Below are 12,016 nucleotides of genomic sequence, written 5' to 3' on the forward strand. Positions count from 1 at the left end.
TTTGCCCTGGCACACAGAGCTTTACACATAAGACAGACACATGCAAATAGTAAGCTTTTTAGAGTCAAATAAATAAATACACTTGAAAAAAAATGACATAGATTTATAAACCTGGCCTATGACAATGGGATTCAGGTTACTAGGGACTAGTTCTATTTTACATTTTCAGTGATCCGCACATATAGGGGGCAGTCTAGATAATGAATTTGATTCAAGACACAGGATAAAGTCAGCTTTCTCCTATTGGTGTTAGAAGTTGATTGTCCAATTTGGCTGTTCAATGGGGGCTCAAGATACTGGAAACTCTTGAGGGTTGTGGGGCGGGGGTGGTGGTGATTTCTTTCAGATCACCTGATGTTAATATTATCAATGCATTAATCATCCTAATTAATAGTTATCAGTTGGTCTTAGACCTCACTCTCCGAGAATGCTGAGGGCATCTCCGTCAGACATGGTGATTCAGGGAACAGATGACAAGAGGGCCTGTGTTGGTCCCTTCGTTTGGGAGACAAGGGGAGAAGATGGGCCTGAGAGCCTCTTGGAAAGAGGCTGGAGGGAAGCTATAGATGAGGGACTCGTCTGTCACGTTGTAGAACGCTATATGTCCGGACTCATAGTCTAAGAAGATGCCAACCTTATGCACTGGTTCTCTGACATGTTGGCCTTTCAAAGGTGATGAGACCCAAAGACTATAATCATCGCCAATCTTTAAGCCTATAAGTGAGAAGAGGTCCCCAGGAGGCTTGGGGAGATTCCCCTTCCTGCTCACTGAGTCCTTGCAGATGCCCACCTCCCACTCGGTCTTGTTGCCCACTTCCACCTCCCAGTAGTGTCTCCCGCAGGTGAAGACCTGAGTGCCCAGCACTGTGGCAGACTGGTCAAATCTTTCAGGGTTGTCAGGCAACTGCTGTCGGATTCCTCCATGTTTCACACTTTTCAGATCCTCAGACAAGACTAGGTAGGCGTTGGCTGTGGCTGGATCCAGGGTTATATCCGCTGCAAAAGGAGAAAAGAATGAATCCCCATTTGCATTCTGGAAAACTCTCTTACGTATGTGGAATTTAAATTAAGGTCTTAGTATCTAGTCCTTCTTTTTTTTTTTTTTTTAAACTAAGCCATGCAGCCTGAAAGATCTTAGTTTCCCTGCCAGGGACAGAACCCATAACCTCTGCCATAGAAGCATGGAGTCTTAACCACTGGATCACGAGGGAAGCCCCTAGTCCTATTGTTTAAAATTTAATTTAGGTGACTGTGGTGGGGATTTTTGTCCTGATTGGAACAGTGTCTCTGAGGACCTTCTTTTACTGTATCACGAAACACAGAGAGTAGATCTCTAAAAGGAAGCCAATGAATCATGTGGAGAATGATACTAGATCTCTGATAATGGAGTGGAAGTGGTTCTATTTAAAAGACACCTGTGGAACTAAGAGCTGTTTACCCACACAGGTCATATCTTTTGTCATTTGTATTTGCTTTAGCCAGGGTTGGTTATGGTTCTTGAGTTTGAGTGGGAGAAAAAGTTATCAGTTACTGAACTACTTAGGTGCCAGGCATTTTCTGTACATTATCTCATTTAATTATGGCAAATATTATTATCTTCTTTCCATTTTTATAAAAGAAAAAAATACTGAGGTTTGTAGAAGTTAGGAAACTGGGCCAAGATTACAAAGTTGCTGAGGGTTTAAATAGCAGTTCCTAATCAGCATTTTTCATTATCTCAAGCTTAAATGTATTGATAACTTCCTATGAGTTAGGGCTCCCCAGATGGCGCTAGTGGTAAAGGATCTGCCTGCTCATGCAGGAGACACAAGAGTCACAGGTTGGATCTCTGGATCTGGAAGATTCCCCTGGAGTAGGGAATGGCAACCCACCTCAGTATTCTTGCCTGAGGAATCTCATGGACAGAGGAGCCTAGTGGGCTACAGCCCATGGGGTCACAAAGAGTCAGACATGACTGAGCACAGATATAGTGCAACTGCCAATGACCATTTGATGGAACACCTTTTGAACCCCATGAGACACCTCCTGTCCCAGCCTCCTGGGAGTAACTTTCATCGATTATCCAGACAAGATTAGGCACCCCCATCATATCATTTTATACTTTTCTTTGTAGATCAAATCCCAGTCATCACTATCTGTTTGATTAATACCAGTCTCCTCAATCTCACTGTAAGATCTACAAAAGCAAACGTAAGTGTGTCTCATTCATCATTGTAAATATGTGCATGCGTGCTACGTGCGTGCTAAGTCGCATCAGTTGTCTGACTCTGTGCAACCCTATGGACTGTAGCCTGCCAGGCTCCTCTATCCATGGGATTCTCCAGGCAAGAATACTGGACTGGGTTGCCATGCCCTCCTCCAGGGAATCTTCCTGACCCCGGGATCGAACCTGGGTCTCTCTTATGTCTCTCTTATGCATTGGCAGGTAGGTTCTTTACCACTTTGCACCACAGAGCCTAATAGCACAGTCCCTACTATAGCACACAGTAGGCACTTCTCAAATATCTGTTGAGTCCAGCATTCATTAGGCCTTTCTCTGAAGGTCAGATTGTCAACAAGATAAAAGGTGAAACCTAATGCTCACCTCTCTAAGTCTTAGCCAGTGTAAATATTTGGAGCATTCTAAAAGGAAAGTTCTTTGAATGTTCCCTCACTGAGATTTAAGAGTTTAGATCAGCTTTTATCCTCACAAGAACTGAGGGAGCAATGCAGAACCCCCTGAGGAGGTCTGTGTGTGTGCACGTGCAAGGCGATGGGATGGACAAAACAGGACCATGCAAACAAAGGAAGGAGCAGGACTCAGACAGAAAACACAGTCAGATCAAACATCAATCAAGTCTCAGTGCTTCTGTCCGTTCCAGCAGAGATGGTCTGTCCCCACCCTGCACCCATCAACTCTGAAAGGCCCTAGAGGGTCGACAAATCATGCTGACTTACTGCTGAATTTTCTTAGCATCTCCCTCATTCCTGTGATGTGGCAGAGAGTCAGTTCCGTGCTGATGGCCTCTGGACACTGAAGCAAGAGGGGCTCGCTCCTACGGGAGGGCAGAGACGGTCACTTGGTCTCCTCCGCACAGATCGCATGACCTGCTCCAACCTGAAAATCCAGCCCTTTCTGCCCCAACAGCATGGATACTTTCATCCCCTCTCTGAAAACCTGTTGCTTCAGCACTACCACCCTGTTCCTTACACGACTGAACACAGAAGAAAAACCTACCTTTCCAGTATTCCTCTCACATCCTAAGGGTATAAAAGAAAGAAGGTCAGTTTTTCTGCACTCTGAGCACTAGCAAAGACAGTCCATTTAAAATACAGTCCTTTGCAGATTTCATAGAATCCCCTTCCCATGGCTCTAGAATACTTTGAATAGGGGAGCGTGTGGCAGAAAAAACTCTCGAACTTCTTCTAGGGTGAGTGCTTGTGAACGTGAGATGTTTCTCACAATAACTAAAGATCTCTTTTTCTCATATCATCCTTTGTCAACAGAATCTGTGGCTGAGAAAAATGAAGTCGCTCAATCATGTCCAACACTTTGTGACCCCATGGACTATAGCCTACCAGGCTCCTCCGTCCACGGAATTTTCCAGACAAGGGTACTGGAGTGGGCTGCCATTTCCTTCTCCAGTGGATCTTCCCAACCCAGGGACTGAACCTGGATCTTCCGCATTGCAGGCAGACGGTTTACTGTCTGAGCCACCAGGGAAGCCCATGATGACTGAGAAAGGAGTTAAACTATTGGCCTTATTATCTAATGATGTCTCCAGGAGGTAGAAATAAGCAAAGGGAAGTAGCTTTGTGAGAGATAAAACTAAGCCTGTGTATGGTTAGACTGGGTTATTGTACGTGCTAAGTCTCGCTTCAGTGGTGTCTGACTCTTTGAGACCCTATGGACTGTAGCCCACCAGGCTCCTCTGTCCATGGGATTCTCCAGGCAAGAATACTGGAGTGGGTTGCTGCGCTGTCCTCCAGGGGATCTTCCTGACCCAGGGATCGAACCCAGGTCTCTTAGGTCTTCCGCACTGGCGGGCAGGTTTTTTACCAGCAGTGCCACCTGGAAAGCCTGGACTGGGTTATTGGGAAGGCAATAAATTAAATAGCAGCATTCTGGGGAGCTAGTCTAGGAAAGTGATTTGAAGCTGGAAAGAGGAAACTGGAACACAGCTTATGTTTAGGAAGGTCCCAAAGAATGCAATAGTAGCCTAGAAGGGTAGTAGTGGAAAGATGGGGAGGAATGTGGACTCAGTACACAAACACCTGGGTTCTATCACCTATTAGCTATGTGACAGGCAAATTATCTGAACTACTAAATAATTGCCACTATTGCCTGGATGAAAGGCGAGTTTTGGGGAGAATGGATACATGTATATGGATGGCTGAGTCCCTTTGCTGTCCACCTGAAACTATCATAACATTGTTAATGGGCTAGACTCCAAAATAAAATAAAAAGTTAAAAGAAAACAAAATAATTGCCTCTATTAACCCATTTTATCGCTACCAACCACCTATAGTAAATATCATAATAGTATTTAACCTCATCGGGTCTTTTTGAAGATGTAATTGAAAGTGCCCAGTACACAATGTTCATTAAATATAAAATATTTGGCAAAGCTGAGATTGCAATAAGGCAGGCACACAAAAAAAACTGGAGTCATCATTTGACTTGTTTGGATGGACATTCCTCTTTTTTTTTTTCTTTTCCTCCTCAAAATTTTATTTACAGTATACAGAGAACAGTCATTCTTTAAGAAAGTTTTCTTAGGGAGCCAGAACTTAATTTTTCAAGTAAATAAAGAAAACTTTATCCTGTGCAACTTGAAATATGATAGATGACATAAGGGTTTTTTTTTTTTTTCATTAGTTTCTCCAATGTTCTTACCTCGAAAGACTCTATAATCGAGTTCTGACATGTGGACTCTATCTGTTCCATCATTTTGCTCAGGCTTCGCATCTGCTGGGTCAGCCTGATCTCATTGTCCCGCAGTTTCTTCAGGTTCTCTCGTTCCTCCATTTCTAGCAGCTGCAGTTGCAGCTGCTCCTCCTCCTTCAGGAACTGGTGCATTTTTGCATATTCTGACAGGACAACCTGCTTACAGGTCTTTGCCTCTTCCTGCCATCACACCAGCATGCATGCATGCACACACACACGCACACACACACACGGACAATAACGTTAGTCACAGAATCACTTACGTAGATTTTTAACTCTTACAAAGTCCTAGAGTTTCACTGTGACAATTCTTGAAACCTGACACACAACATATCCATTCTGTTGACTAGCTGGGTGGATAGTTTGATATGTTAGGAGCTGTGTGTTGTGGTTTATAGTAGTAAAAAAAAAAAAAAAATCAAAAATTCTCCTCCTAGGAGATTGTCATTCTAGTGGAAGCAATAAAAAATAAACAAGCAAATTATGATAGGTGGTGATGAGTACTATTATTTTTTAAAAGTAAAGCAAAATAAAGTTAGGACAAAAATTAAGGTAGGGGAAGAGTGCATTCATTTATTCAACAAACATTTAGTCAGTGAAAGTAGACAATGGATCACATACTAGGAATAGAAATGAGCATCACCAATGCTCCCATGTAAGAAGTCAGAGTTTGAGAAAATCAAAAACATGCTTTTAAAAAATCTAATTAGACATTTAGTTCTGCTCTTTGCCATACAGCTTAAATTCTAATCTGCAGCAAACCTCGAGCTCTTGTTCAGGTGTACTAATCCACACCATATTTTGCTTCAATTTTCCTTCCTCTTTGTTTCTTTTTTATCTGCCCTTTTCCCCCTAAATCATGTGAGATATTCTTTTTTTCAATCAATTTCCATTCTATGTGATATATCTATAAGTATAACATATATTTCATAATTATAATCAGAGCAGAAATATAGGTAGCCACCATGTGGTACAGGTACACTAAGAAGGGGAAAATAAGCCAGCCAGGCGATAGGAGAATTGAGCTGAGTCTTCAGATGGACAAACAGAGGTAGGCAGCCCAAAGCAAGGATACTCCACACTGCAGCACCAGAGACGGTAAATTCTGTCATTTTCTTCTGATGCTCCATGAAGCATCCCTCTAGTCTCCCTTGTAGAATCACATACAAAATGGAAAATTAAAACAGATACTGACCTTACACAATATCACTCTCTCCTTCTCATGGTTTAATATAACCTCTGTTTCCTTTCTCTTTTTACACAAAATGTCTAGTATTTCCTGGAGTTTCTCCTGCAATAGAAACAAACTCTTTGTGGTAAATGAGCAGAGCACCAGGTCATGAAGGGGTCTTGAGGACCACTAACAAGATTACTGAGACTTTAGATCAAAAAGGGGAAAAGGATCCATGCCCGGATTTGTGGTCTGGTGCCTGGAGATTAGCACCCATGACTGTCACCCATAGAAATTTTTATGGCAGTTGGGGCTTCCCTGGTGGCTCAGACAGTAAAGAATCTTCCTGCAAGGTGGGAGATCCGGGTTTGATCCTTGGGTCAGGAAGATCCCCTGGAGAAGGGCATGGCAACCCACTCCAGTATTCTTGCCTGGAGAATCCCATGGACAGAGGAATTTGGTGGGCAAAGAGTCGAACGTAACTGAGCAACTAACATCACCTTATGTGATAGAATCTGATTTGTGTTCTGAAATTTATATCGAGCCTCCCATCTTACTTTGTGATGCTCCTCAGCCTCACTGGAGAGATTCATTCTGTTTACTCCGTGGCCTTGGGTTAAGAAGTTGTGGCCCCCCAGCTCCTCATCAGACAACATCCTGGTGGCAGCCAGCATCCTCTCGTAGCTGCCCTGGTTGCCCTCACTCTGCAGCACCTGGGATCTGAGCTGCTTGCCGATGCCAGCCAGCCTCCCCAGACGCTCATTGGGCTGGAAATGCGGGATCTCCAAGGTCCTCCAGCACTCAGGACATGACAAGGGGGTGTTATGTTCCTCCCAGCTTCTCAGGAGACACACCAGACAAAAGCTGTGCCCACACTCGGTGGTCACTGGGCTGGTGAAATAGTCCAAGCAGATGAAACAGGTCAGTTCCTCCCTGAGATTCTCCATCAGATCTGCTGTGGACATTTTCTCAAAGAAGGACATCTAAGCAAGTCTCTATTCTGGGATTTGAAAATGCTCCCCCAGAGTCTATTGTTTCGAGTAACAAGTGGGTAATCATTTGCTACGTTGTTATTACACAAAATTCTTACTCTCCTCTGTGACTAATTTCACCCATTGACACAAAGCCAATTATGACTTAATTTGGAACTCCTGTATGCTGGGTTCATCATCACCCCAAACTTTTAAGGAATCTCATCAGGCAAGCCACATGCTGGATTCTGAGGATACTTGCTGCTAAGAGTTGTCATTTCAAGAGTTGGTTACTGTGTATAAATAGTACCATCAAACCACTGAGACACATTGGTTTTAGGCTGGAGGGTTGGGTAATTTGGTATAAACCAGTACAGAGATTTAAACTATAGTGATCTCTGATAATATCTGAATTGGAGTCTCATCCAAATCTTTCCACTAATGGAATCAAGTTGAGATACTGAAGGAAGAAAACTATAGTATACATTCCTTCTCTCATTAGGACCTTGTCTTTTTTTGACCAAAGCCTACAAGCTTTTTGCTCCTTTATCATCAGGTACTGTGTCCTTTGATTTAATTTTATTCATTCCCCCAAATGAGATTAATGCCACTGAAGCATTCCCTGACTTTTGATGTACAATGGATTGCTAGAGTTACATGTATTGCTCTGCGCTGCAGACCATGATACTCACCTCTCTGCCACCACAGAAAGCACCAAGAACATCTTTGTTGTTGGAAGTTGCCACGGGGAGCCATGACACTGTGGAGTGGATGGAAAGAAATTGTATTTCAGGATAAACATAATTTTGTGCATTTCTTTTCCCCCTTTGAAAAAATTTAAACCAGACCTTCTTAAACCTCATCACTTCTTACTGGACAGAAATTAAGTATGTAGATGTTATTTTTATACTGATGAAAAAACTGAATGTTCGGTTTGCAGACTGTGTACAACCACCTCTGAAATTAGTGCTGAATCCTGTACACTTGCTGTCACATGTTCAGGAGTTGGGCCTTGTCATGGCACGTCCTCCACTCCCTGCATACCAGGAAGTGGAATCGTAAAAGCTCTTCCTCAGAGTCTCACCAGTTCTATACCCTCATCATGTTCATCATACCTTATTTCTATTTTTCTCTTCTCACTCTCCAACTTGGCAACCTTTCATGGTTCTCCGTTACTCGTGTTATCCTAATAATTTCTTTCTGACATTCATGCTCCCGACTGATTCTTCTTTCCCACTCATCTCCAACAAGATGTTGAATGTTTCCTTATCCTGAACTTTCATCAAAAGACGTTTTCAAGCCTGAAATGATTCTGCCTCTGCCTTCCATCCTTCTAGTCAAAACTCATTTTTCTAAACTCATTGATGTTTTAATCATATGTCATATGGGAATGACTGGAGTGAGAATTTATGCTAGAAAAACGAAGCACCAGAGCAAAGAGTTATACCAAAGTTTGGGGTCATGAAATCTCTACTGTTCAGATTTCTTATAGGCTAGAAATTAGGGGCACAGCTTCAAAATATTGTTAGAAATTAGTCTTAAGTAAGGGTCTTGCAAACGCACACACACACGAAACAAAAACTACCCTGCCATGAATTGCCATCTCTGGGAAAAGGATTTATGAGTTACCACGTACAGTCAATGTGTTAATTTCCCACACAAACTCAGGAGTCTTTCACACTGACCAGAATTATTAGAATAAGCCCTTCATCACAGAGCCCGTATTCTAGTTTGGAATGAGGGGACTCTCATGTTCTGAGTCGACTGACACTGATGTTCCATCCCACTTCCCTCTTTCAAATACACCCCTTCCGTAACTCAACACAATAACCGTATCTTATTCATCACTGACTAAAAGAACCTTTTGCTCATAGCAAGGACTCAGTTTCCTTGTAAATAAGTTTCAGATGAATAGGTAGGGGAACCATATTGTTGTAGAATCACAATCTTCTGTCTAACTGGAAGCCAAGAGGTCATACAGTCCAACCACCTTCTAAAGATGATGAATAAACTGAGACTAATAAATTGGGTTAGTTCCCTGAATCCTTAGTGTAGGAGTCAAGCCTGGGCTAGGAAGCTGGGTCTCCCTCATGCTTGTCATTCTCTTCTGTCTGCCCTATGCTGCACCTTGCTTATTGTCTTCTTTTAAAAAATAATTTCTATCTATTTATTTTGGCCACACCTTGGAGCACAGAGAATCTTAGTTCCCAGACCAGTGATTGAACCCAAACTACCTGCATTAGCAATGCTGGCTCTTAACCACGAGACTGCTAGGGAAGTCCCACTTACTGTCTTGTGAGTGGGTAAAAATTTCCAGCTATGTCAATGAAATGAGTATGGCTCAAGTGGCTTTCAGAAGAAAATTAGATAGCTCTCATTATGGTGTGATCTGTGATAAGCATCTGCAATCAATGGCTACACACTCACTACTGGGAAAGCAGACTTCTTTACCTTCTGTCTGAACACCTCGATTAGATTTAATTCAAGATGAAGTTTATAGAGTGGGCCAGCCTTCCCAATATCCATTATACCAACCCTCCGGGCCCTGTATAGCCAGACGGGATTTCTGAGATTAACAACTCAAACAGCTGCTTCTCTGGCCTGTCTCCTCCTACAGAGGTAACCAAGAGGTAACTCAAGAGGTCCGCAGTCACAGCTATCACCGACCTGCAGCTAGGTGTGAAACACACAGGAAAAAGGAACCTCAAAAACACAGTGAGGGCTAAGAGTTCCAGGTGGTCCGGTGGTTAGGACTCCATGCTTTCACTGCCAACGTTGAAGATTCAGCCCCTGATCCCAGAAGATCTTGTAAGGCATGTAGAAGGGCCTTAAAAAAAAAAGAGAGAGTGGTAGAATTTAAATTTCTTGACTGCTTTGGCATTTTTGTAGAAAAAATATTTCCTTCTTGATGGAAAACCAGGGAAAACTTCATTTGACCTGGACCTTTAAACTAATGGCTTAGGCACATTTCAAATAAAGGAATAAGCTACTATTTAGAAGTGAGAAAGCTGTGGGGATATTTGAAGAATAAAATACATGATCTGACAGTGGGTCAAGGTATTATCATAACAAAAAATCTAGATTGTAACATTCTTTTTATTTAAGACATATTAAAAGACCCCGTTCGGCTTGTAAATATTCGCCTTTGTTATTCTTTCTAGGTCGCCTGTTGTTTCTACCCGCTACACCTGGAGGGCAGATCAGAGGCGGGGGGGGGGGGGGGGGGGGGGGGGCGGGGGGGGGGGGCGAGCTAGTGCTAAAAATTCATACTCCGTTCAAAGTTGTAAGCCAGCAGCTCCTGCTGAGTTGCCAAGGTCGGTGGCTGAGAGTTGCCTTCCTGAACTCTGACAATTTATGTGTCTTATGTGAGAATTTAGGGTGAGGTGTTTTGTTTGTTTTTCTGGAGAATAAACCCTTTATTTGTTCATCCCTTTACGTTAAGAAAAGTCAACTGTTGAAAATGTACTTGTTCTGGGCTTCGTGCTGAATGCTTTATGTACTTTGTCTTCTAAAGAGAGAAAAAGGGAAGCCAAGGAAAAGAAGAAAAACATCTGAGTTAGGAAGCCAGAGCAGGAAAATTTTTAAAAAGCAGTTGGAACAAATAGTGAAAAATAAGGATAAAAAGACATGGTCTAAATTTAGGATGGACTATTAAGAAAAAGGAGTGATAGTTTAACTTCCCTCTCCATTTTATTTGTTTTTTCAGTTCCAATCTTTTTTTTAATTATTTTTTAATATTCATTTTTCATTGGAGGATAATTGCTTTACAATGATGTGTCTGTTTCTGCTGTACAACAGTATGAATCAGCCACAGGTACATATATATATCCCCTCTCTTTCCCCTTTTTTAATGGGGAGGATGGGATTTGAGATTATTACAGATAAATAAATTTGAGTACCATGTAAACAGGATTTAATATTTGTAAAGGATAATGCTAGATTGAAAAAAAGAATGCAAAAGTAACTAGTTTTTTAAATATTTATTGATTTTTAATTAAAGGCTAATTGCTTTATAGTATTGTGTTGGTTTCTCCCAACAGCAACATATATCAGCCATAGGTACACATATGTCCGCTCTTTCCTGAACGTCCCTTCCACCTCCCTCCCCAAGGTCGCTAGTTTTGTGTCTTGCTTTTGTCATGTGACACTCTTTAGGAGATGCCTATCACGTAATCCTCCAGGAATTATTAAACATCTTTATGTTCCAGGTGTACTATACCCAGTAAATCAGAAAAACAATTATCTCACATAGACATGTATTTTATAGGTAAGGAAACAGCTGCTTTTGTGTGTATATGTTGCTTCCTCATCTTTTTAATGGGAAGGTCTGCTTTTCTTAAGGAATTATTAACATTTATTCCTAAGATTCTCACACCAAAAAACAGTTATCTTTAGGGGAAATCAGCATGATAGTAGCTAGTATAAAATGAGAACTCCAGCTCTTTGCCAAACACCATTCTCTCTCTATCCATTTTTTTTGTTGTTGCTGTTTGTGGCCACATGTACAGCTTGTGGGATCGTAGTTCCCAAACCAGGGATGAAACTCCACTCCTCTACAATGGGGCTTCCCTAGTGTCTCAGACAGTAAAAATATCGGCCTGCAATGTGGGAGACTGGGGTTAGATTCCTGGGTCGGGAAGATCCCCTGGAGAAGGAAATGGCAACTCACTCCAGTATTCTTGCCTGGAGAATTCGTGGACAGAGGAGCCTGGCGGGCTACAGTCCATGGGGTTGCAAACAGTCAGATACAGCTGAGCAACTGAGAACACACGGCACTCACAGATGAAACCATTTACTTCAGTTTGGTACTGGACTCAAACCCAGCCAAAACCCAGTTTGGGACTTAACCCCACATGGCTGGGACTCGAACTCAGCCAAAACCCTGCTTGAGACTCGTACCCACACGGCTGGGACTTGAAGCCAGCCAAAACCCACAGTACCTGGTTT

The 12,016-nt window shown here is 42.3% G+C and overlaps 1 protein-coding gene across 1 annotated transcript; it reads right to left on the reverse strand.

Annotated features, from left to right (window-relative positions):
* Positions 1-445: 445 nt before the first annotated feature.
* On the reverse strand, positions 446-7,081 carry TRIML1 (tripartite motif family like 1). The gene is made up of 6 exons (XM_068972041.1): positions 6,656-7,081; positions 6,123-6,218; positions 4,877-5,107; positions 3,218-3,240; positions 2,938-3,035; positions 446-996 (listed from the first exon to the last, which is right to left on the reverse strand). Exons 1-6 carry the CDS (start codon positions 7,079-7,081, stop codon positions 446-448), a joined length of 1,425 nt encoding a protein of 474 aa, XP_068828142.1.
* Positions 7,082-12,016: the final 4,935 nt, after the last annotated feature.

Source organism: Capricornis sumatraensis, chromosome 4 (genome assembly GCF_032405125.1).
Source record: "Capricornis sumatraensis isolate serow.1 chromosome 4, serow.2, whole genome shotgun sequence".
NCBI classification, from domain to species: domain Eukaryota; kingdom Metazoa; phylum Chordata; class Mammalia; order Artiodactyla; family Bovidae; genus Capricornis; species Capricornis sumatraensis.